This window comes from Staurois parvus, unplaced genomic scaffold, assembly GCF_062004578.1.
Source record: "Staurois parvus isolate SC_StPar_1 unplaced genomic scaffold, SC_StPar_1.0 ptg000211l, whole genome shotgun sequence".
Classification (NCBI taxonomy): Eukaryota; Metazoa; Chordata; class Amphibia; order Anura; family Ranidae; genus Staurois; species Staurois parvus.
Window position 1 is genome coordinate 526,387 of NW_028318007.1, and position 26,989 is coordinate 553,375.

A 26,989-nucleotide genomic window follows, 5' to 3' on the forward strand; every position below is an offset into this window, starting at 1 on the left:
TATTGGGATTTTTTTAGCAAAATCATGTCGCAGTATACATTTTGGCCTAAATTTGACGAAATTAGATTTTTTTACTGGACATGTTTAATAGCAAAAAGTCCAAAATACTGTTTTTTTCTCAAAATTGTCTTTTTTTTTTGCTTATAGTGCAAAAAATAAATGCACAGGTGATCAAATACCACCGAAAGAAAGCTCTATTTGTGGGGGGAAAAAAAGGACGTAAATTGCAGACCGCGCAATTGTCAGTGAAAGTAACAGCGCCGTATCGCAAAAAATGTCCTGGTCAGGAAGGGGGGTAAGTGGGTAATCATCCCCCTCTGAACATGCTCCTGCAGCCAAATTTCTATCCCAGTACATACAATATTATTGATGCCAAAAGACCTTCATTTGTAAATTAAGCATTTATATATATTTAGAGATCATTATGTACATCCAGGGATGGGACAAGGGGTGAGCAGGAGGGGCAGCTGCCCTGGGCACTGTGGTATCATGTGAGGTTGGCGGGGGGGCGCCATGAGATTGGGGTGGAGAGGATTTGTTTTGGGAGGAGAATTTGACTGGGGTGGCAGGGGGGTAGGAACTGTTCTAGGAGGGGAAATATGGGGGCATGTGCTAGGAGTGGTGATTTGGGGGGATTTGTGTTGGGAACAGAGATAGAGATGATCCAGGAAATATCCGATTGCCTCTCGGAGGATCAGGAAGGAATTTGTTTCCCTGCAGGAGCAAATTGGATCATGCTTTGCAGTTTTTTTTGCCTTCCTCTGGATCAATTGTGGGTGTAGGATACCTTTTTTTTTTTTTGTATGGCTGAACTGAATGGACTTTTGTCTTTTTTTCAGCCAGACTAACTATGTAACCAATATGTAGAAAGGATTTGTGCTAGGAGAGAGGGAGATTTGGGGGCGGGTAGGGGTGTTGTGCTAGAAGAGGTTATATGGTAGAGGGGGAAGGGGATTTGTGCTAAGAGTGGAATTAATTTTTGGAGGGAGGGGAATTGTACTAGGAGGGGGGAATTTGTGCTGGAAAAGGGGATTTGGAATGGGTGGATGTGTACTCAGAGAGGAAATTTGAGCAGTACAGGAGTTGTGCTAGGATGGAGATTTGGGTGTGGGGGGTTGTGCTAGAAGAGGTGATATGGTAGAGGGGGGGGAGGGGATTTGTGCTAAGAGGGAAATTATTTTTTTTTGGGGAGGGAGGGGAATTGTGTTAGTAGGGATGATTGTGCTAGGAGGGCAGAATTTGTGCTGGAAAGGGGGAGTTGGGGGAGGCAGGGGCAGACTGACAACTCATGGGGCCCCCGGGCAATAGGGGGATCATGGGGCCCTTACCCAAACTCAAAAAAGCCTATGAAAAAGGTACCAGGGGCATCTCATGGGGCCCCCTACTGACCCCGGGCAGTGCCCGAGTTTTTCAAACGGTTAGTCCGCCCCTGGGGGGGGAGGGGATGTGTACTCGGAGAGAAATTTTAGGCAGTAGAGGAATTGTCCTAGGAGGGATTTTTTTTTTGGGGGGGGGGGGGCTGTGCTGGAAGAGGGGGATTTCAGCAAGGGGGCAGGATTGTCTTGGGAGGGTAATTTAAGCAAGCAGATTAGTGCTCAATTTTTTTTTCTGACACATAATGCTCATACAACTTGTGGGGGGGGGGGGGGTAGTTTGGTATGGTAGCCCAGGACTCTAGATGACCCTGTCCCGGCACTGTATACATCATACAATATACATAGAGAATGGGCCCCTGAGTAGCACCAATTTTCAGCCCCCAACTCAACATATTATTCCTGTAATGACACATCTTTGGTGTGTACTACTGCACTGAGCTGTGTCCAGGTCATAGGTCAATGCAGGGCCCAGGCACTCCTCAGAGCTGCACTTAGTACAAATACCACCGAAGTCACTTCCCCCAGATGACGTCACGTCCCCATACTCTGGTCTCCTCCCACACTCCAAAGACACGCTGGTAGGTTAATTGGCCCTAGTAAGTGTATGTATGAAGGTGAGTTAGGGACCTTAGATTGTACGCTCCGTGGGGGTGGGGACTGATGTGAATGTACAATATATACTATATAATCTGTGTATGTTGCATTGACATGACAGGAGAGGAATTGTATAAAATCAGTTATTTATTTGTACAATGTGGTAACTGATCTGCACATTTACTATATTTACAAACAATAAAAATACAATATATATAAATTACACATAGAATACAATGGAGGCGGTATGGATCGTCCACATTATCCCTGTATACAACTCCTGATGAGGTCTTGGCCTACCTTGGCCATTAGGCTGCGCTGTAGTTTATTTCAGTAAACAATTCTTATACAACACTCAGGGGTGGACTGACCATTTGGAAACTCGGGCACTGCCCGAGGGCCCAGGGTCAGTAGGGGGCCCCATGAGATGCCCCTGGTACCTTTTTCATAGGCTTTTTAGAGTTTGGGCAAGGACACGGGCCCCACGATCCCCTATTTTCCGGGGGCCCCATGAGTTGTCAGTCCGCCCCTGACAACACTGGATTTTTTTTTTTTTATGGAATTTTTGTACTCAAAGTCCTTTTCTTGGAGCCCATTGAGGGACACAGAAGTCCTTAACCTTTCAGTTATACTGCCAATTACAGGAGTATTGGACACTAGAAATAAAAAACAAGTGTAGGCTAGTTCAGGATAACTACTCCTACTCCCAGCATGCAGTTTTGTAGTATAGCAGTACAGAGAGCATGACCATAAACACCCAGGGGTCCCTCAATGGACTCCAAGAAAAGGATTTTACATTGATTACAAATATCCAAATTTTCTCTCTCCTCCATTGGGGAAAGCCATAAATCAAGGTGTAGGGATCCTGAGGAGCCCCCATAGCATCCACTGCTTCTGCCAGAGGATCTCTGCACATGCAGATAAAATGGTTGAATTTGTGGTTGAACCGAGAGGCCAGGAGGTCACCTTCAGCATCCCCCACCTGTGGCACAGGTCCTGGAACACATCCAGGAGCAAGGCCCAGCCTCTACCGCCTGAGAAAGCCTACCTGCCAATTGTCTGTACCTAGAAATGTACGTGACTGATGGGCAGAATTTCACTTTTCAGCCAGGATAGGATCTGATCTTACTGCAGAGAGACTTCCGATTCTTGCCTGATGAATGATAGTTGCCAGCAACCTAGTGTTATCCACCATAATCCCGGACAGACGAGCCTCTAGCAAGATGGTCCAATCTTGCAGAGCCAAATTGCCCGATGTTTTAGGATGTTGGCTAGTAGATAGGACTCGTCTGATGACAAAATCCCCTGCAACAACAAGACAGGCTGGAGTCCATCATGGGGATCCTACAAAAGATGGGAAGGACTTCTCAAGCTCCCATTCAGGGTTCTTAAAGCACAAAGCTCGGGACAATGATCTGGCCTGTCAGCAGCAGGACTAATACTGGGGCCAGAATCTTGGGGAATACCTGAGGTACAGGTGAGAGGCATAAAGGACAAGTGCATCCTCTAGCACATAGTGTGCGCCCTGCTGAGGTGGAACACTGGCGGATCCACAATCAAAACATCACTTCTGTACAAAATTCCCACTAATTGGATACAACACTAATAAGTGCTTAGAGCAGGGGTCTTCAAACTTTCTAAAGAAAGGGTCAGTTTACTGTCCTTCAGACTTTGGGGGCTGGACTATGAGCCTTGGGAGTAGAAATTGTCCTGCAGTCAGTGGAAGCAACCATCATCGCCTCTTTGGCATTAGGGGAAGGAAAAATGCCCCACCGTTGGGAGTCAGTGGGAGGAATAGTGCCCCACCGTTGGGAGTCAGTGGGAGGAATAGTGCCCCACCGTTGGGAGTCAGTGGGAGGAATAGTGCCCCACCGTTGGGAGTCAGTGGGAGGAATAGTGCCCCACCGTTGGGAGTCAGTGGGAGGAATAGTGCCCCACCGTTGGGAGTCAGTGGGAGGAATAGTGCCCCACCGTTGGGAGTCAGTGGGAGGAATAGTGCCCCACCGTTGGGAGTCAGTGGGAGGAATAGTGCCCCACCGTTGAGAGTCAGTGGGAGGAATAGTGCCCCACCGTTGGGAGTAAGTGGGAGGAATAGTGTCCCACCGTTGGGAGTCAGTGGGAGGAATAGTGTCCCACCGTTGGGAGTAAGTGGGAGGAATAGTGTCCCACCGTTGGGAGTCAGTGGGAGGAATAGTGTCCCATCGTTGGGAGTCAGTGGGAGGAATAGTGTCCCATCGTTGGGAGTCAGTGGGAGGAATAGTGCCCCATCGTTGGGAGTCAGTGGGAGGAATAGTGCCCCATCGTTGGGAGTCAGTGGGAGGAATAGTGCCCCATCGTTGGGAGTCAGTGGGAGGAATAGTGCCCCATCGTTGGGAGTCAGTGGGAGGAATAGTGCCCCATCGTTGGGAGTCAGTGGGAGGAATAGTGCCCCATCGTTGGGAGTCAGTGGGAGGAATAGTGCCCCATCGTTGGGAGTCAGTGGGAGGAATAGTGCCCCATCGTTGGGAGTCAGTGGGAGGAATAGTGTCCCATCGTTGGGAGTCAGTGGGAGGAATAGTGTCCCATCGTTGGGAGTCAGTGGGAGGAATAGTGCCCCATCGTTGGGTGTAAGTGGGAGGAATAGTGCCCCATCGTTAGGAGTAAGTGGGAGGAATAGTGCCCCATCGTTGGGAGTCAGTGGGAGGAATAGTGCCCCATCGTTGGGAGTAAGGTGGGAGGAATACTGCCCCATCGTTGCTATCTTTGGGAGGAAAAGTGTCCCAAGGGCCGGATAAAGGCAAGCAAAGGGCCGCATCCAGCCCCCGGTCCACAGTTTGCAGACCAGTGGCTTAGGGGGAGCAAACAGCTTATCAGGAGCTTTCCAATCTCCATAAAGAATCTGTTGTAAAAGCAAGTGCAAAGAGACTGGAAATGGCACTGAAAGAAGCAATGGGATGGTCCTGTAGTTTCAGAGGTGCACACTGCATCAATAAGAGCTGAAACTGTCCACTTTAATTTGGGGGTAACAACAGTATACTGCGACTCCTCGGGGGGTATGTTCACCAGTCAAGGAATGAAGCAACTCAGAATTACAGTCTCTATAGCCGATGGCTCAGACTTCACTCACAGGGTAGTCCAATCACATACCAAATCTGCAGGAGAGGGTGCAGAAAAAGTCAAAGAGGGTGTGGCAGCATGTTTGTGGCCTCTGCAGAGTTGTCAAGCAGGTAAAAAAAACTGCAGCCGCACACACCTGTCGGAGACAAATCGACTCCAAGGGTGAAGCAGACCCTTTAGGCTACTTTACACTAGTGGTTGGGGGGAAGGTGGTCAAAACCACATGGTTGAGCTGCATTTTTACTGCCTCAATCACCTCCCCTTAGCTGCAAAAGGCATTGGCCGGGATGTACACATGCAAAGCACAGCATCCTGGCCACTGAATGAGACCCATTCAAGGGAATAGAGCTGCACTGCAAAAGGCATGCAACCGCATGTGTTGAACGCAGTTACAGTGAGGTAGTGTGGCATTTGGGGGGTTAAAAAAAGGCAGTGGGGAGACCTATTGCCTCATCACCTGTGAAATGCCTCTGGATCGCTTTTCAAAGTTGCCACTAGTGTAAATGAGCCCTATGATTGCAGTCTGCACCGAGCCATCAGTTGAGTGTGAAATGGAACTGTCTCCCCCATTTGTACTACCAGACATGTCACTACCATGTGGCGGTAAGGAACCAGCAGGGAGATGCTTTCTTCATGCTCTGTGGTGGGAGAGTGCAGGGCGTGCACAACAATCCACCCAGCAGATGACATTGCTGCTCACTTTCACAGTGTTAACCCCTTCCTTGGTAAAACTGGCTACCAATGCTCACCCGACCGGCATACTCACTGAGTCTTCAGAGAACAGGATGAGAGCTGAGGCAACACCAGAGACTCTGGACCTAGAAAGCTCTGCTCAGCTAGCCCACCAGGATAAAGTCTGAAATGCGCCCCTCGTGGAGCTTAGCCCCTGAAGGTCACAGGCTATTGCTGCAACGTCCAGTCCAGTGGAGTACTACCAAGAGCCTCCTAAAGCCAAGGGGAGGAGAAACTGCCAGCAGTGATGTGAAGTCGTGATTGAAGTAAGCTGCATGCAAGCTGAAAATGATTTCAACAAAGTAGAGCTGGAAAAGGATGTCCATCTTCATAGGACACTGGGCATGCTGGGAGTAGGAATGTGTTATCCTGGGTCGACCTGCACCTTTTTTGACAGCCTCCAATCCTCCTGTAGGTGGCAGTATAGCCCAATAGTTTAATACTTCCTGTGTCCTTTAATAGACAAGAATGAAATACACCTTAGAGGCTTAATGACATAACATGATGCACACACTGGGTGCTGTCATTACACAACAGGCTAAAACCATAGGAATACCATAGTGGATTGCCGCATACACAGGTATGATGACTTATTCATCAGCACTAGTAAGAGCCTCAGGTGAGAGGTCATATGACCAGTTTTATATACAAGGCTCCTATGGGGAATGTCTGGAGTACCAGGTGTGTACAATATGTATACACAGGGAGTGATAGCTATGTATTAATTGGAGTAAACATGATCTTGAGGGGAGATCTGACATAATCTGTGGAGGGCAACGCAGCAGGTATTTTACCCATTACCACAGGATACAGTCTAGGGTTCTATACCCATTGCCTCAGGATAGAGGCTACAGTGTTATACCCATTGCCTCAGGATAGAGGCTGAAGTACTATACCCATTAGTCCAGGACACAGGCTGGAGTACTAGAGCCACTGTCTCAGGATACAGGCTAGAGTACTATAGGTATTGTCTCCGGATAGTCTAGGCTTCAATACTCATCACCTCAGGATACAAGCTGGAGAACTATGCCCTCTGTCTCAGGATACAGGCTGATGAACTATACCCATTGTCCAGGGATAGGCAGGAGAGCTATACCCATTGCCTCAGGATACAGTCTAGGCTTCTATACTCATTGCCTCAGGATACAAGCTGGAAAACTATACCCTCTTTCTCAGGATACAGGTTGGAGTACTATACCCATTGTCCAGGAATACAGGCTGGAGAGCTATACCCATTGCCTCAGGATAAAGTCTAGGCTTCTATACTCATTTTCTCAGGATACAGATTGGAGAACTTTACCCATTGTCTCAGGATACAGGCTACAGTATTATACCCATTGTCCCAGGATAAAGGCTAGAGTGCTATACCCATTGTTCCAGGATACAGTCTAGTCTTCTATACTCATTGCCTCAGGATAGAGGCTGGAGTTCTATACCCATTGCTTTAGGAGTATGGATGGAGTTCTATACCCATTGTCCCAAGATACAGGCTGTGATTCTATGCGCATTGCGTCAGGGTAAAGGTTGGGATTTTTGACCCACTGCCCCATGATACAGGCTGGGATTCTATACTGATTGTCCCAGGATAATGGCTGAAGTTCTATACCTGTTGTCAAAGAAAACAGGCTGGAGTTCTATACCCATTGTCCCAGGATACAAAGGCTGTGAATATATACTCATTGCCTCAGGGCACAGACTGAAAGTCTACACTTCTTGTCCCATGATACAGGCTGGAGTACTATACTCATTGCCTCAATTCACAGACCGTAATTTATAGAATCTGAATGGATTTCTCAGTGGGGGATACACGAGGAACATGTCTAGTTTGATAAATTGTAAAAGAGTTGATAATGTCAGGGGGTGTGAAGTACATGCAATATCAGCCTATAGAAGATATACGAAGAGTAATGTTAAAGGTCACACAGACAGACGGAACGTCTCCTGTTTAAACACAGGTGAAGCCACGGCTGGGTGTACTCTGCCTGGAGAACACAGTTCGGGGTCTTACAAGAGCTATTATGCCACCCCAGGGTAGTGTCATGATTCCCAGCAGAGGTAGTGTGGCCGGGCTAACTATATAAATATATAAAGTATATAATAAATGATATAACATATATCATAACATCATGTAATATTTAGTGTAAGGCACACAGGAAGGAACGGCCTGGATGGCACCCCAACAGTACGCTCCTTCCGTATGGTACTAGTCCATGATTGGTTAATACGGCCCTGCAGCATCCACAGACACCTCCGATTACGGGACTTGAATCTGCAGCTCATCCTCATCAGGATCACTTCCCATTTCTCCGGTGTCATCACTCCCGAATCGAGCTGTGCGGAGCTTCCCAAACAGTGGCGGGTTCTGTTGGCGGCGCAGCCTGCAGGGGACAGACAGGAGTAGACAATGAATAATAATAAACTACACTGCTCAAAAAAATTAAAGGAACACTTTTTAATCAGAGTGTAGCATCAAGTCAATTAAACTCCTTGATTATTGATCTGGTCAGTTAAGTAGCAGAGGGGGTTGTTAATCAGTTTCAGCTGCTTTGGTGTTAATGAAAATAACAGGTGCACTGGATGGGCAACAATGAGATGACCCCCAAAACAGGACATTTTTTACAGGTGGAGGCCCCTGACATTTTTTTCCCCTACTCATCTTTTCTGACTGTTTTTTACTAGTTTTGCATTTGGCTAGGGTCAGTGTCACTATTGGTAGCATCAGGCGATACCTGGACCCTACAGAGGTTGCGCAGGCAGTCAAATCTTCCAGGATGGCACATCAATATGTGCCATTGCCAAAAGGATTGCTGTTTCTCCCAGCACATTCTCAAGAGCATGGAGGAGATTCCAGAAGACAGGCAGTTACTCTAGGGGAGCTGGACAGGGCCGTAGAAGGTCCTTAACTCATCAGCAGGACCAGTATCTGCTCCTTTGTGCAAGGAGGAACAGGATGAGCACTGCCAGAGCCCTACAAAATGACCTCCAGCAGGCCACTGGTGTGAATGTCTCCGACCAAACAATCAGAAACAGACTTCATGAAGGTGGCCCAACGTCCTCTAGTGGACCCTGTTCTCATTGCCTGGCACCATAGAGCTGGATTGGCATTTGCCATTGAACACCAGAATTGGCAGGTCCACCACTGGCACCCTGTGCTTTTTACAGATGAGAGCAGCTTCACCCTGAGCACATGTGACAGACATGAAAGGGTCTGGAGAAGCCACGGAGAACGTTTTGCCTGTAACATTATTCAACATGACCGTTTTGGTGGTGGGTCAGTGATGGTCTGGGGAGGCATATCCATGGAGGGACGCCCAGACCTCTACAGGCTAGACCAGGGGTAGGCAACCTGCTGCTCTCTAGCTGTTGTGGAACTACATTTCCCATGAGACATTGCAACATTACAAAACTGACAGTTACAGCTATGACTTGCACAGGCATGATGGAACTTGTAGTCCTGCAACAGCTGGAGAGCCGCAGGTTGCCTACCCCTGGGCTAGACAATGGCACCCTGACTGCCATTGTCAGACCCTACACTGGTGCAGTGGGTCCTGGGTTCCTCCTGGTACACGACAATGCCCGGCCTCATAAGGGGAGAGTATGCAGGCAGTTCCTGGAGGATGAAGGAATTGATACCATTGAATGGCCCCCACGCTTGTCTGACTTAAATCCAATAGAACACCTCTGGGATATCATGTTTCGGTTCATCCGACGCCGCCAGGTTGCACCTCAGATTTTACAGGAGCTCAGTGATGCTCTGCTCCAGACCTAGGGAACATCCGTCATCTCATTAGGAGCATGCCCTAACATAGTCAGGCATACATACATACATACATACATACAAGCACGTGGGGGCCATACAAACTACTGAGGACCATTTTGAGTTGCTGCAATGAAATTTCAGCAAAATGGACTCGCCTGCTGCATCATTTTTTCACTTTGGTTTTCGGGGTGTCTTTGAATTCAGTCCTCTGTAGGTTGATAATTTTCATTTCCATCAAATGATGGGACATCCTTACATTCCTAACACAGTACCCAGTCCATATCAGTATAGATATCCATCATGATATTTTCCCCCTTTGAGATCTGATGTGTTCCTTTAATTTTTTTTGAGCAGTGTACAGTCAGGTCCATAAGTATTGGGACATCAACAAATTCTAACATTTTTGGCTCTATACACCACCACAATGGATTTGAAATGAAACGAACAAGATGTGCTTTAACTACAGACTGTCAGCTTTAATTTCAGGTGAACGGTGTAGGAATTACAACAGTTTGCATATGTGCCTCCTACTTCTTAAGGGACCAAAAGTAATGGGACAATTAGCTTCTCAGCTGTTCCATGGCCAGGTGTGTGTTATTCCTTTATTATCCCAATTACAATGAGCAGATAAAAGGTCCAGAGTTTATTTCAAGTGTGCTATTTGGAATCTGTTGCTGTCAACTCTCAAGATGAGATCCAAAGAGCTGTCACTATCAGTGAAGCAAGCCATCATTAGGCTGAAAAAACAAACCCATCAGAGAGATAGAAAAAACATTAGGCGTGGCCAAAACAACTGTTTGGAACATTCTTAAAAAGAAGGAACGCACCGGTGAGCTCAGCAACACCAAAAGAACCACGGAAAACAACTGTGGTAGATGACCGAAGAATTCTTTCCCTGGTGAAGAAAAACACCCTCACAACAGTTGGTCAGATCAGGAACACTCTCCAGGAGGTAGGTGTAGGTGTGCCAAAGTCAACAATCAAGAGAAGACTTCACCAGAGTGAATACAGAGGGTTCACCACAAGATGTAAACCATTGGTGAGCCTCAGAAACAGGAAGGCCAGATTAGAGTTTGCCAAACGACATCTAAAAAAGCCTTCACAGTTCTGGAACAACATCCTATGGACAGATGAGACCGAGATCAACTTGTACCAGAGTGATGGGAAGAGAAGAGTATGGAGAAGGAAAGGAACTGCTCATGATCCTAAGCATACCACCTCATCAGTGAAGCATGGTGGTGGTAGTGTCATGGCGTGGGCATGTATGGCTGCCAATGGAACTGGTGCTCTTGTATTTATTGATGATGTGACTGCTGACAAAAGCAGCAGGATGAGTTCTGAAGTGTTTCGGGAATATTATCTGCTCATATTCAGCCAAATGCTTCAGAACTCATTGGACGCCGCTTCACAGTGCAGATGGCCAATGACCCAAAGCATACTGCAAAAGCAACCAAAGAGTTTTTTAAGGGAAAGAAGTGGAATGTTATGCAATGGCCAAGTCAATCACCTGACCTGAATCCGATTGAGCATGCATTTCACTTGCTGAAGACAAAACTGAAGGAAAAATGCCCCAAGAACAAGCAGGAACTGAAGACAGTTGCAGTAGAGGCCTGGCAGAGCATCACCAGTGATGAAACCCAGCGTCTGGTGATGTCTATGCGTTCCAGACTTCAGGCTGTAATTGACTGCAAAGGATTTGCAACCAAGTATTAAAAAAAGTGAAAGTTTGATTTATGATTATTATTCTGTCCCATTACTTTTGGTCCCTTAACAAGTGGGAGGCACATATGCAAACTGTTGTAATTCCTACACCGTTCACCTGATTTGGATGTAAATACTCTCAAATTAAAGCTGACAGTCTACAGTTAAAGCACATCTTGTTTGTTTCATTTCAAATCCACTGTGCTGGTGTATAGAGCCAAAAATGTTAGAATTGTGTCGATGTCCCAATATTTATGGACCTGACTGTATATATGTAAGAGGTGGCCTCCATATCTGGAACAGAGTTCAAGCAGTCTATATGTGTACTGGGGTAGGTGTCCCCTGACCCCCAATACACCTAGCACCAGTCCCCGTACAGAGAGGTAGGTGCTCCATGACCATCATGACATACACAGAGTTAAGTGCCCACCAACCCCACAGACTATACCAGCACCAGTCCACGTACAGAGCAATAAGTGCCCTCCAACCCCCACAGTGTTTGCCCAACATCATTCCATGTACAGAGGGGTAGGTTCCCCCTGATTCCCAGAGTCTGTGCCTAATACCAGTCCATGTACAGGGAGATAGGTGCATCCTGATACCCCACTACACTACTTACCTTGACTGTAAATGCTCAAGTTGAACTTGCAGGTTCTCATTCAGCTCCGTCTGCTCATCCAGAGATCTCTGCAACTTGCGTGTTTGGTTCTGGGACTCATCTAGCTGCAACAAAAACACCATTGCCTGTTACAAGGAGGACATGCCCGCACCCCCTTACAAGAATCCTTGCAGTATGACATAAGATTATTTACCATGAATGTAACATGGCTCCAATGTTTACATCTGCTGAAAATGCCAACTACCTGATCTTCATACTGATCCCCAGGCTTCCGTACTTTCAGCCAGTGACCGAGAACAAGCATTTCGATCAGGAAAGAAGGTCTTTACCTGTATCCTTGTTCCAGGTCACCGATCACCGATCCCCCATTTACCTGTATCCTTGTTCCAGGTCACCGATCCCCCCCCCGGATCAGCAGGACAGTCAGGCAAATAGCAGTTTCAGAGGAAGTCACTAATGGCAGCATGTGTGTAACATGGACATGATTCCAACTGGTCCAACCTTCCTTGAACCTACCTGGTCCTCTGCCTGGCCCAGCTCCTTCTTCAGTTCCTCCACCCTGAGACGCAGTTTCTTCACTTCCACCTCTAGTTGCTCCACCCTGCGGTTGGCATGAGTGAGCTCCGCCGTTTTCTCGTGATGTTGCTTCTTCAGTTTGGTGTGGCTGTGCCGCAGATCGGACAGTTCCTACCACGTGCAGAAAATCTGATTATAAACCATTCCAATCACCTTCTACATGCGCTCATTATTGGGGTATACACTAGTGGGTGTGTTCAGGGGACACAATGTGCCAGACAGACATTGCCAGTATGAGCCAGGCAGAAACACGGGACATCAAGTACACATACTCACACGCAGCTTGTAAATTTAAGGCTCACTGTGTATGGTGTGAAGGGTGAATTATACAATGAAAAATATCCATGCAGACGGGGAGAGGTCTGTGGTGCTCAGGGGCCCTCAGTCTGGCATGACAAGTAATGATATAATGGTGTGCCATTAATGTAGGGCACTTTTCTGGAACTCTATAGACAGCAATGTGTTATTGATCTGTCTCCAGAATGTTTCTACTCATAGGAGAGGAAATAATTTCCCGGGTCTGTTTGCATGGGGGAGGGGAGAATAGTGCCAATTGGATAGAAGAGGAGTTGGGATCTTTCTTAAGATCCATCCCCCCAGTCTCAGCAGAGACTGGATCTTACCTTGTTTATTCCCCCAGTCCCAGCAGTGACAGGATCTTACCTTGTTTATTCATCCAGTCCCAGCAGTGACAGGATCTCACCTTGTTTATTCATCCAGTCCCAACAGTGACAGGATCTCACCTTGTTATTCCCCCAGTCCTGGCAATGACCGAATCTCACCTTGTTATGCCCCCAGTCATGGCAGTAACCAGTTATTACCTTGTTCATTCCCCCAGTCTGGCAGTAAGCAGAAGTCACCTTTTTCATTTCCTCAATCCTGGCAATGGCCCGATCTCACCTTGTTTATTCCCCCAGTCCCGGTAGTGATTGGATCTTACCTTTTTCATTCCCTCTGGTCTGGTAGTGACCAGATCCCACCATCTTCATCCCCCCTAGTTCTGGCAGTGAATGTATCTTACCTTGTTCTTCTCGAAGAGCTCAGACTGGATGGACTTCAGGTCGGTGTCCAGGGCACTGGCCGTCTGTCTCCTCTTGCGGGTAAGTATCTCCTCCAGGTCCTGGATCTGAAGTCTCAGCTTCTTGTTCTCCCGTTCTAGATTGAGTTTCTCAGTTTCCAGCCTCTCCCGGCGGCCCCACTCCTCCGCATTCTCTGCCTGGAGTCCCTCCATCTGGGTAGGAAGACACAAAGATAAAGATTATTATTACATCGGGTTTATATAGCGCCAAAGGGTTTGCTCAGCGCTGTACAATATAGGGGGGGCAATACATGGCACAGTACAACAATAACAAACAACGTACGAGGGGTAAGAGGGCCCTACTCTTTCGAGCTTACAATCTAGGAGGGAGGGGGTAGTGGTACAGTAGGAAGTGGCTGAGGGGAGTGAAGTGGTGGGAGGAATGAGGGAGAGTGGCCGTTAGGTGAGGGTGGGGTAGGCTTCCCTGAAGAGGCGGGTTTTGAGGGAGCGCCTGAATGTGAGGAGGGAAGGCGACAGTCTGATGGATTGGGGCAGTGAGTTCCAGAGGATGGGGGAGGACCTGGAGAAGTCTTGCAGTCGTGCATGGGAGGAGGAGACCAGGGAGCAGGATAGAAGGAGGTCCTGTGAGGAGCGAAGGGTACGGGTAGGGAGGTACTTGGGGATCAGGTTGGTGAGGTAGTCAGGGGCAGTGTTGTGGACGGCTTTGTAGGTCAGGGTTAGAAGTTTAAATTTGATGCGTTGGGCAATCGGGAGCCAGTGGAGGGAGAGGCAGAGTGGGGTGGCAGAGGTAAAGCGGTTGGTGAGGTGGATGAGTCTAGCCACTGAGTTCAGGATGGTCTGAAGCGGGGAGAGCTTGCACTGGGGTAGGCCGGTGAGGAGGGAGTTGCAGTAGTCAAGGCTTGAGATGATGAGGGAGTGTACTAGTAGTTTAGTGGTGTCTGGGGTAAGGAAGGTACGTATCTTGGCAATGTTGCGGAGGTGGAGCCTGCATGTGTTTGTAAGTGATTTGACGTGAGGTTGGAAGGAGAGGTTCGAGTCAAGAATGACGCCAAGGACGTCAAGACAATTCCACCCAGGCCCATCCGGCACCATAATCACCCCAGGCAATTACCTCAGCTCGGAGCTCTGCCAGCTTCTTATCCATGCTGGAGCGAACACCCATTTCATCCTGCAGGTCCTCCGAGATCCGGCCGAGCTCATCCTGGTGGCGCTCCTGAAGAAGGGAGAGCTGTGGCAAGATAACGGATATTAGTGCACAATCCAAACGCACACGTTCCAGAGTTAAAAATGGCTGTGTGTATAAGTGGGTGCTGCATTGACTGTTGGCTGTCACATGACTGATGAAGGGGTCCTGCGAGACTCCGAAACGTTGTCTTGCTGTAACTATGTGACCGTTCATTAAAACTTTTGGACCCATATTGGGGATCCTCGGTGTGCTAGTGGCATTCTCCCTTGCTGATACTGGATATTAGATCCCCGCACTTAACTGATTTATCCATTAATTCCCTCAGCACTACAGCCTTGACAAACTTGGGCTACTGCCCCAGAGATTGGGGCGCAGCTGGGCTCTGGCAGCACAGTCAGGCTCCCGCTCTGGGGATTGGCCACACAGTCAGACTCCCCGCAGGTCAGCTCTGCAAAACCTTGAAAAAAGCAATTCCAGTATGGCATATTCAGATTCTTGTATAAGACATAACTAGCTCAAAAACATTCTACCCCGTGTAGCTGCAGGTGGCCATTCCACACATTACATATACAGCCTCTTATTCCTCCTCAGGGACTACTGCTCCTCTCTCAGGACAAGCCTCTGAACCATGATCTGATCATATATCATCTTATTGTGAGTTACCAATGGTGGTTGTTCAGCAAGGATATTGACTGCACTGACATTCTTCTACTAGAGGGAGAACCTCCAACTGGGAGAATGTCAAAGAGATGACTGTCGCCAGTGGTGTATTTAGGTTTTGTGCTGCCCTAGGCAACACAAAAATCGGCTGCCCCTCCTCCCAGACGTAGAGAGCTCGTCACCAACCAACACCAGACCCCACCCCCCCAGAGAGAGCCTGCCCCATCATCCCCCCCCCACCCAAGAGAGCCTTTCCTTAACACCCCCCCCCAGCCCCCAGCGACAGATAGAAAGACACTCACCTTTACAGCTCTGGACATCCCCAGGAACGACAGTCAGGCTCTGAATACATCATCAAGCAGCCTCTCTCAGATCCCACCTGGTCAGCATACTGCATATATCCCTTCTTCCAGGGGGCAGTGCTACCCCCCTAAAAAATGCTGCCCTAGGCAAATGCCTGGTTTGCCTTGTGGTAAATACGCCCCCGACTGTCCCTCTGGAGTGAAAATAACTGTGACCCGAGTCTCACCTGTGTCATCACCTCCTGGCGGGACTTGTTCAACTCATCACATTTCATCTTCCAGTGGCTGATCTCTCCCTCCATCTTCTCTATGGTCTTATTGAGAAGCATCTTGTCTCTAAAGAGAAACTGTTCATTAGAATCAACCAATTACATTTTATCTTCCTGATCTGAAGCGAGTCTTCCTTACCATGTGTGTCACCAATCATGCCATTACAGGGAGCCATAATCACTGACAGCGCACACAATAAACGCACAAACACGGCTCGGCACAGCAAAAAAAAAAGGACGTGGCACAGGACAGACACACAGGTACCTGCAGACACAGAGCTGAGAGGGCGGAGCAGAAGGAGGAGCCAGTCAGTAGGCGGATGAAGAGAGGAAGAAGAGGAGGCGTGGTTAGTGGACAACCTTCATATTACACTACAATCTAACTGCACAGATGGATGTTGTTACATACAGTGTGAGGGGAATCAATGTCATGCACACCATCACAGCTTTATTAACCCCTTCTCGCCTAAGGGTAAAACAAATCTTAATGCCCAAGCACAATTTTGCAACGTTGACATGTGTTAGTAAAACCGTACATATCATCACAACTACTTTGTACATCCAGGTGGATTATACCTGTTTTTTTTCAGGACAAATTGGGCTTTCATTTGGTTTTAAATGGTATTGGATATCTCCCGATTTCTTTTTTTGTATACTACCAAAGGGAAACTGGCCCAAAATAGTAAAAAAAAAAAAAAAAAAAACAAAACCCTTTTTTTCAAAAAAATAGCTGTATATTTCTTGCTACTACCATAACCTACCACTGAAGAACAACTCAAAATAATTTCTCCTGCTCCTGACGATTGCAACGATACCACATGTGTATGTTAGTTGTTTGTAGCCATAGTACAGCCCAGAAACCATAGTGCACTATTTACTTTTTACTCCCTCTCCCGGGTTGCACTCTCTCCCCTCTCTCTTGGTTCCGCACTCTCTCCCCTCTCTCTTGGTTCCGCACTCTCTCCCCTCTCTCTTGGGTCCGCACTCTCTCCCCTCTCTCTTGGGTCCGCACTCTCTCCCCTCTCTCTTGGGTCCGCACTCTCTCCCCTCTCTCTTGGGTCCGCACTCTCTCCCCTCTCTCTTGGGTCCGCACTCTCCCCCCTCTCTCTTGGGTCCGCACTCTCCCCCTCTCTCCCCTCTCTCTTGGATCACACTCTCTCCCCTCTCTCTTGGATCACACTCTCTCCCTTCTCTCTTGGATCACACTCTCTCCCCTCTCTCTTGGACCGCTCTCTCTCCCCTCTCTTGGATCACTCTCACTCCCCTCCCTTGGATCATACTTACTCTCCTCCCCTGGACCATACTCACTCCCCTTCCTTGGACCATACTCTCTCCCCTCCCTTGGATCATACTTACTCTCTCTCCTTTAGCAGAACCTTCTGACTCTCATCCAGCCTCAGCTTTAGCGCAGTGATCCTAGACACCTCTTCATCGCTGGGCCCCATATCATCCCAGGGCCTGGACCTCGGGCTACGAGAAGAGCATCCACTCTCTGGGCACACTCCATTCTCCACCTCCTGAAAGATAACAACAAAAGATTATGTGGCAACCAAACTTTTCTTCATTCTGGGTGAACGGAAAATGGTCAGGACCACTGTGGGGAAGAGTATCTCTAGCTTCCTGTCTCCTCGGACAGCAGGACATGTGCAAAGGGGGTGTCCAGGTCACCGGGACAGGAAATCAAATCCCACCAATGGGATTTCTTTCTCATCCCATTTAAAGCACAGGTTTTGGATGGTGGTTTGCTTTAAAATACAGTATAAGGTTAGGGTACAGTTAGGTCATAGTCCCCTAACAGACTATAAAAGAGGCGGGAGGCAGCTGAGCACCAACTAAATTGCACCATTACTTCCTCCGCCAGTTCCAAACCCCTTCATTACCACATGCTGTATTCGTGGACCTCATGGACAGCTGCCCCTCTGGTTCCCTTGGGGACCCATGGACAGCTGCCTTTCTGCACCCCCTGGGCCACAGTGTGAACTGTTCATTAAAGCAAAGGCAGATGTAACCTAGAGCAACCATATTCCCATTCTTTGACTTCAGAAGATGGAAAGGCAGTTTGTGATTGATTGATTGATATGGGTCACTGCTCTTTGCCTCTGAGAAAAAGCCCAGCTCACTAACATAACCAATATACCCCCAGTGTTCAATTACCATCCTCCGTACATCAGAATGGGCTCACCTTGGATCTACGCAGTTTGTCATTGTCCACATCTCGCACAGGCTCCTCCGTATCCTGGTCACTGGCCCCCTTTCCTTGAAGTCTTTCTAGCTCCCTTCGGAGCTGCTCTGTCTCAGCAGTGGCCTCCTGGCGCTCCCTCTTCAAAGCACTTAACTCTTTGCTGAGAACCTCGAGCCGGCCACGGAGCTGGACACCGTCCTCTCTGGCTTTGTTGCGTTCGGCTCTCACTTTGCTCCACTTTTCCCTCCAGTTGGCTGTACAGTCTGACCACCAGCGCATGGTCTTCTCCATCTGAGCCGCCCGTGCCCTTGCCTCCTCCAGCTCTCGTAGTCGAAGCTCCTCGCGGCTCTCCCAGTCCCCAGGCGGTACTGGAATCGGAGTCTGGGGGATGGGAGATGGTGCAAGGCTCTTTGGTGAAGGTGTAAGGGAGTCAGGGTGATGCATATGCTCAGGCTGGGCGTTCCCCAAGCTGCAGAGAAGCTCAGAACTTTGTAGCAGCAGAGGAGAGTCAAGGAGCCGGGGGCTCGGACCACTACTCTGACTCATCCTGGCCAATGATGGGTGGAATTCCTCTGTGAAGAATGATCTGTTGGGGTTGTAATTGTGCCACTGAGAACGATGTTTGAAGTGGTGGCAGTAGATAAGGGGATGTTACTACGGACAGCTAATTTCCAGGTGGTAATAAATCAGAGATGTCTGAGGGGGACAGGCTCCCGGGCATGGAGAGGCTGCACCCCCTCAGACTGCAGAAGAGTCCCAGTGACTAATCCTGAGCCACATCTGGTGGCGGTCTCCGGTATCCAATGTCAGCTGTGCGATGCCCTCCTGAAATGCGCATGACACGCCATCAACACCGCAGACAACTTCCACACCCTGAAAACAAAACACAAAGACCAATTAAACACAGAAGTAAGTCCATAGAAAAATCTCATTGGCCAGGGGAGACATCACCAATCAGATCTAGTGTGTATGGGTATAGTGGGCTACATATATAATCGATTCCCCTCCTCCAGAGCAGATGGCAACAATCAGATCCACTGCGTATGGGCAGGGTGGGCTAAATATCATCATCTCCCCTTCTGCTTCATCAGAGGAGACACCACCAAACAGATCCAATGCATATGGGTGAGGTGGGCTACATATAATCATTTACCCTCCCCCCTAAGAGGACATACTACAAATCAGATCGAATATGTATGGGTGGGTGAGCTGCATACAATCTTCTCTCCTCCTTCTCCCCAACAGGAGCCACCAGATGTGCAATGTCACCTGACAGCCTCCCATCATCCCCCTCTCCAGGTGTGTACCGTCACCTGACAACCTCCCATCATCCCCCTCTCCAGGTGTGTACCGTCACCTGACAACCTCCCATCATCCCCCTCTCCAGGTGTGTACCGTCACCTGACAACCTCCCATCATCCCCCTCTCCAGGTGTGTACCGTCACCTGACAACCTCCCATCATCCCCCTCTCCAGGTGTGTACCGTCACCTGACAACCTCCCATCATCCCCCTCTCCTGGTGTGTACCGTCACCTGACAACCTCCCATCATCCCCCTCTCCAGGTGTGTACCGTCACCTGACAGCCTCCCATCATCCCCCTCTCCAGGTGTGTACCGTCACCTGACAGCCTCCCATAATCCCCCTCTCCAGGTGTGTACCGTCACCTGACAGCCTCCCATAATCCCCCTCTCCAGGTGTGTACCGTCACCTGACAACCTCCCATCATCCCCCTCTCCAGGTGTGTACCGTCACCTGACAGCCTCCCACAAACCCCCTGTCCAGGTGTGTACCGTCACCTGACAGCCTCCCACCATCCCCCTCTCCAGGTGTGTACCGTCACCTGACAGCCTCCCATCATCCCCCTCTCCAGGTGTGTACCGTCACCTGACAACCTACCATCATCCCCCTCTCCAGGTGTGTACCGTCACCCGACAGCCTCCCATCATCCCCTTTCCCAGATATGTACCATCACCTGACAGCCTCCCATCACCCCCCTCTTCAGATGTGTACCCTAACCTACCAATCTCCCATCATTTCCCTTTCCCAGGTGTGCCCCCTCACTTGATATTCTCCCATCACTCCCATTTACCAGGGGTGCTCCCTCACCTGACAATCTCCCATCATCCCCCACTCCAGATGTGTACCCTCATGTACCAATCTCCCATCATCCCCCTTTCCCAGGTGTGCCCTCTCACCTGACAATCTCCCATCATCCCCCTCTCCAGATGTGTACCCCCTCACCTGACAATCTCCCATCATCCCCCTCTCCAGATGTGTACCCCCTCACCTGACAATCTCCCATCATCCCCCTCTCCAGATGTGTACCCCCTCACCTGACAATCTCCCATCATCCCCCTCTCCAGATGTGTACCCTCACCTACCAATCTCCTATCATCACCCCTTCCCAGGTGTGGCCCCTCACCTGACAATCTCCCATCATCCCCCTCTCCAGATGTGTACCCTCACCTGACAATCTCCCATCATCCCCCTCTCCAGATGTGTACTCTCACCTACCAATCTCCCATCATCCCCTTTCCCAGGTGTGCCCCCTCACCTGACAATCTCCCATCATCCCCCTCTCCAGATGTGTACCCCCTCACCTGACAATCTCCCATCATCCCCCTCTCCAGATGTGTACCCCCTCACCTGACAATCTCCCATCATCCCCCTCTCCAGATGTGTACCCTCACCTGACAATCTCCCATCATCCCCCTCTCCAGATGTGTACCCTCACCTAACAATCTCCCATCATCCCCCTTTCCCAGGTGAGGCAATTTTGCTGTCAGCAGTCAAAAATGCGAACAGTGTATAAAAGAACCGCTATAGACGCTGTGGCAGGCCCTACAGATCCTGTGCTGAGGGGGCTGGGCATCTATAAGTTCCATGCTAGGGGACTGGGCCCCTATAGATTCCATTCTGGGGGGTTAGACCCCTATAGATTCCATGCTGGGGGGGGTTTCTTCATTCTCACCCGCAGAATATAATTGCATTGCTGCAAATCCTCCTTCAGGAATAATGAAAACCATCTGCAGGAAATGTTCCCACAATGCCTTGCAGAAACGCTTGGGGCTCCCAGATGTCCCATCATTCCTCCCTTCATGTGGCTTGGCGTTCTTCCTGCCATGCAGCGAGCAATATGACGTCAGTATATGTTGCGCTGTGCCGCATCCGACGCCTGCATTGTGATCATCAGGATAACAACTAAATACACCCTTATCCTCACCCCGGGAACAATATGTGGAGCTGTCCCCTAGAACAGCCAATCAAGTGCATTCCCCAAAGAAGGTCCAATGAGATTCATTGGATTGGTATACAGAAGTCACCTGACACCAGATAATCACTATCAGTAGATGTGGCCTCTCTGTCGCAGTGATGATGTGTATCAGTGCTCCCTTCTAACTGGACTTTGTTTCAGAAAGATGGGCGGTATCACACATCACCCTAGAACACCGCCCCCTCCTCTTCTCCATACCACGGGGGAGGGGTTTTGTAGTCCGCATAGATAGCCGAGTACAGTGTAACTGACAAAGGTGCAGCACTGCCAGACAGTGCAGGAAGTTATCAGATGGCAGGATCAACACATTCAATGGTAGAATTACACCACCTCCCAGTACTACACCCTCCTCCCCCCCGTACTATACACTTCCCCCCTCCCCTTATCCCTGTACTATACTCTTCCTGTACCACCCCCCCCCGTCTTTACTACAAACCAACTCCTCCCCAATATGCACCTCAATGTACTAAACCCCCCAGTACTATAACCCCCCCCGTACTATACACCCTGCATTATAACCTTCTAGGTATATTATATACCCTTTCCCCAGACTATACACATCCATGTACTACATACACCCTCCCTGTACTATACACCCCCCCCCCCCCACACACACTATAACCTCTTTCCTATACTATACCCCCCCAAACCTCTTCCCTTTACTATACTCCCCCACCCCATTCCCCCAATACTATACATGTTCTCCCTGTACTATACACTCCCCAAGTACTATAACCTCCTCCCACCCCATTCTGTACACCTTAAGCAATGCCTGCTGAGTTCTGTATCACCGTTCTTGTCATGCATGAAACTTTCAGAGATTTAGATGCACACTTCTGTGTCGGAGCTTTACTTCCCCCAGGCCTGAGGGTGAAAATAACGAGGACAAGGGGGCTACAGACATAGGTTGAATCTCTGCACTCCCAGTACTAAACCCCCCCATACTATACACCTCCTCCCAGTACTAAACCTCCCCCCATACTATACACCTCCTCCCAGTACTAAACCTCCCCCCAAACTATACACCTCCTCCCAGTACAAACCCCCCCCCCCCCCCATACTATACACCTCCTCCCGGTACTAAACCTCCCCCCATACTATACACCTCCTCCCGGTACTAAACCTCCCCCCATACTATACACCTCCTCCCAGTATGAAACCCCCCCCATACTATACACTTCCTCCCAGTACTGTACACCTCCCAGTATGAACCCCCCCCCCATACAATACACCTCTCCTCCCAGTACTAAACCCCCCCATACTATACACCTCCCGGTACTATACACCTCCACCCAGTACTAAACCCCCCTATATTATACACCTCCTCCTAGTGCTAAAACCCGCCCATACTATACACCTCCTCCCAGTACTAACCCACCCCCCCACTCTACACCTCCTCCTAGTACTATACACCTCCTCCCCGTACTAACCCGCCCCCCCTACTCTACACCTCCTCCTAGTACTATACACCTCCTCCCCGTACTAAAACACCCCGATACTAAAACCCCTCTATACTGTACACCTCCTCCCTGTACTATACGCCTCCTCCTGTACTTACCTCCTCCCAGTACTATACACTTCTTCCTAGTACTATACCCCCCATATTATACACTTCCCTGTACTATATCCCCCCATACTATATATCTCCCGGTACTATACCCCCATAAAGTACTATACCCCCCATACTATACATCTCCCTGTACTATACCCCCATACTGTACTATACCCCCCATACTGTACATCTCCCTGTACTATACCCCCCATACTATATATCTCCATGTACTATACCCCCCATACTGTACTATACCCCCATACTATACATCTCCATGTACTATACCCCCCCATACTGTACTATACCCCCCATACTATACATCTCCCTGTACTATACCCCCCATACTATATATCTCCATGTACTATACCCCCCATACTGTACTATACCCCCCATACTATACATCTCCCTGTACTATACCCCCCATACTGTACTATACATCTCCCTGTACTATACCCCCCATACTGTACTATACCCCCATACTATACATAACCCTGTACTATACCCCCCCCCATACTGTACTATACCCCCATACTATACATCTCCCTGTACTATACCCCCCATACTATACTATAGCCCCATACTATACATCTCCCTGAACTATACATCTCCCTGTACTATACCCCCCATACTATACTATAGCCCCATACTATACATCTCCCTGAACTATACCCCCCATACTATACATCTCCCTGTACTATACCCCCCATACTATACTATAGCCCCATACTATACATCTCCCTGAACTATACCCCCCATACTATACATCTCCCTGTACTATACCCCCCATACTGTATTATACCCCCCCATACTATACATCTCTCTGTACTATACCCCCCATACTATACACCCCCATCACTATAACCTCCTCTCTATACTGTTCACCCCCCCTTCCTCAATACTATACAGGTTTTCTGGGTACTATAACCTCCTCCCACCCCATTCATACACCTTTTCCTCGTACTACACCCCCCCCCCCCCCATACTATACACCTCCTCCCCTTACTTTATCCACCACACTATAACTTCCTCCCTATACTGTACCCCTCCCCCGGACTATACACTTCCTTGCACTACATACCCCCTCCCTATACCCTCCCCCCCATGCTATACATGTTCTCCCCGTACTATACCCCCCCCCCCCATTCTAAACACTCCCCCCCCCCATACTATACTTCTCCGGGATATACACCCCCTTGTTATATACTCCTGCATGTACTATACCCCCCTCCCCCACTATACACCTCCCTGTACTACAGTTGGAGTTCCCCCTAATTCCGGAGTTAGTTTCCGGTGGAGGGTGATCATAGCACCCCCTTCAGGACAAAACACCCACCTACCGATCCGGGTCACCTCCGTCCGGTACCTCAGCGGCCCGCCGGATCTGGAAACTTAACGCTCCGCCCACTTCCGAAACTTCGGTTCACCCACAGCCCAATAGAAACAGGAGGATGAGCCACAGGAAAATTATTCACCCCGCCCCTTCTCTTAGGAAAACCTCTATACCCCGCCCATGTGTAGGAGGATCTCCATACCCCGCCCATATGTAGGAGGACCTTTATAGTCCGTCCCTTCTTCAGGATTACCTGTACACTCCACCCCCTGGCCCTTGAGGACCGCCCCTCATTTTAGTAATGATTATATACTTTATACACACTTTTCCTCCTATAATAACCGATCAGCCATAACATAATGACCACCCACTATATATTCCTGTATACCCCCCCATATACACCAATCAGCCATAACATAATGACCACCCACTATATATTCCTGTATACCCCCCCATATACACCAATCAGCCATAACATAACGACCACCCACTATATATTCCTGTATACCCCCCCATATACACCAATCAGCCATAACATAATGACCACCCACTATATGTTCCTGTATACCCCCCCATATACACCAATCAGCCATAACATAACGACCACCCACTATATATTCCTGTATACCCCCCCATATACACCGATCAGCCATAACATAATGACCACCCACTATATATTCCTGTATACCCCCCCATATACACCAATCAGCCATAACATAACGACCACCCACTATATATTCCTGTATACCCCCCCATATACACCAATCAGCCATAACATTACGACCACCCACTATATATTCCTGTATACCCCCCCATATACACCGATCAGCCATAACATAATGACCACCCACTATATATTCCTGTATACCCCCCCCCATATACACCAATCAGCCATAACATAACGACCACCCACTATATATTCCTGTATACCCCCCATATACACCGATCAGCCATAACATAATGACCACCCACTATATATTCCTGTATACCCCCCCCATATACACCAATCAGCCATAACATAACGACCACCCACTATATATTCCTGTATACCCCCCCATATACATTGATCAGCCATAACATAACGACCACCCACTATATATTCCTGTATACCCCCCCCCATATACACCGATCAGCCATAACATAACGACCACCCACTATATATTCCTGTATACCCCCCCCATATACACCGATCAGCCATAACATAACGACCACCCACTATATATTCCTGTATACCCCCCCCATATACACCGATCAGCCATAACATAATGACCACCCGCTATATATTCCTGTATACCCCCCCCCCATATACACCGATCAGCCATAACATAATGACCACCCGCTATATATTCCTGTATACCCCCCATATACACCGATCAGCCATAACATAATGACCACCCGCTATATATTCCTGTATACCCCCCCATATACACCGATCAGCCATAACATAACGACCACCCACTATATATTCTTGTATACCCCCCATATACACCGATCAGCCATAACATAATGACCACCCGCTATATATTCCTGTATACCCCCCCCATATACACCGATCAGCCATAACATAACGACCACCCGCTATATATTCCTGTATACCCCCCCATATACATTGATCAGCCGTAACATAATGACCACCCACTATATATTCCTGTATACCCCCCCCCATATACACCGATCAGCCGTAACATAATGACCACCCACTATATATTCCTGTATACCCCCCCATATACACCAATCAGCCATAACATAATGACCACCCACTATATATTCCTGTATACCCCCCCCATATACACCGATCAGCCATAACATAATGACCACCCACTATATATTCCTGTATACCCCCCCATATACACCGATCAGCCATAACATAATGACCACCCACTATATATTCCTGTATACCCCCCCATACACACTAATCAGCCATAACATAATGACCACCCACTATATGTTCCTGTATACCCCCCCTCCATATACACCAATCAGCCCTAACATAACGACCACCCACTATATATTCCTGTATACCCCCCCCATATACACCGATCAGCCATAACATAACGACCAATCACTATATGTTCCTGTATACCCCCCCCCCCCATATACACCGATCAGCCGTAACATAATGACCACCCACTATATATTCCTGTATACCCCCCCATATACACCAATCAGCCATAACATAACGACCACCCACTATATATTCCTGTATACCCCCCCATATACACCGATCAGCCATAACATAATGACCACCCACTATATATTCCTGTATACCCCCCCCATATACACCGATCAGCCATAACATAATGACCACCCACTATGTATTCCTGTATACCCCCCCAAATACACCGATCAGCCATAACATAATGACTACCCACTATATATTCCTGTATACCCCCCCATATACACCGATCAGCCATAACATAATGACCACCCACTATATATTCCTGTAAACCCCCCCCCATATACACCGATCAGCCATAACATAATGACCACCCACTATATATTCCTGTATACCCCCCCATATACACCGATCAGCCATAACATAATGACCACCCACTATATATTCCTGTATACCCCCCCATATACACCGATCAGCCATAACATAATGACCACCCGCTATATATTCCTGTATACCCCCCCATATACACCGATCAGCCATAACATAATGACCACCCGCTATATATTCCTGTATACCCCCCCATATACACCGATCAGCCATAACATAACGACCACCCGCTATATA

At 48.6% G+C, this 26,989-nt stretch overlaps 1 protein-coding gene across 3 annotated transcripts; it reads right to left on the reverse strand.

The window, feature by feature from the left end:
- Positions 1–2,099: 2,099 nt before the first annotated feature.
- CCDC102A (coiled-coil domain containing 102A) lies at positions 2,100–24,343 on the reverse strand. 3 transcript variants are annotated; one of them, XM_089678887.1, is made up of 9 exons: positions 24,257–24,343; positions 18,093–18,965; positions 17,267–17,427; positions 15,869–15,977; positions 14,605–14,721; positions 13,476–13,685; positions 12,395–12,565; positions 11,879–11,982; positions 2,100–8,176 (listed from the first exon to the last, which is right to left on the reverse strand). In XM_089678887.1, exons 2-9 carry the CDS (start codon positions 18,636–18,638, stop codon positions 8,053–8,055), a joined length of 1,542 nt encoding a protein of 513 aa, XP_089535013.1. In that variant the 5' UTR covers positions 18,639–18,965; positions 24,257–24,343; the 3' UTR covers positions 2,100–8,052. The 3 variants fall into 3 exon arrangements, with proteins under 3 accessions (XP_089535013.1, XP_089535012.1, XP_089535014.1); XM_089678886.1 differs by having other exon boundaries at positions 24,253–24,338; XM_089678888.1 differs by lacking the exon at positions 24,257–24,343 and adding an exon at positions 21,065–21,298.
- Between the last annotated feature and the right edge of the window lie 2,646 nt (positions 24,344–26,989).

Excerpts from the sequence above, each read along its gene's own strand:
- CCDC102A (XM_089678887.1), bottom strand. The coding sequence starts at position 18,638 with ATGAGTCAGAGTAGTGGTCCGAGCCCCCGGCTCCTTGACTCTCCTCTG. Across the intron at positions 14,722-15,868 it reads GCCAGGAGGTGATGACACAG|CTCTCCCTTCTTCAGGAGCG; the intron begins GTGAGACTCGGG and ends ATCTTGCCACAG. Across the intron at positions 13,686-14,604 it reads TGGCAGAGCTCCGAGCTGAG|ATGGAGGGACTCCAGGCAGA; the intron begins GTAATTGCCTGG and ends CTTCCTACCCAG.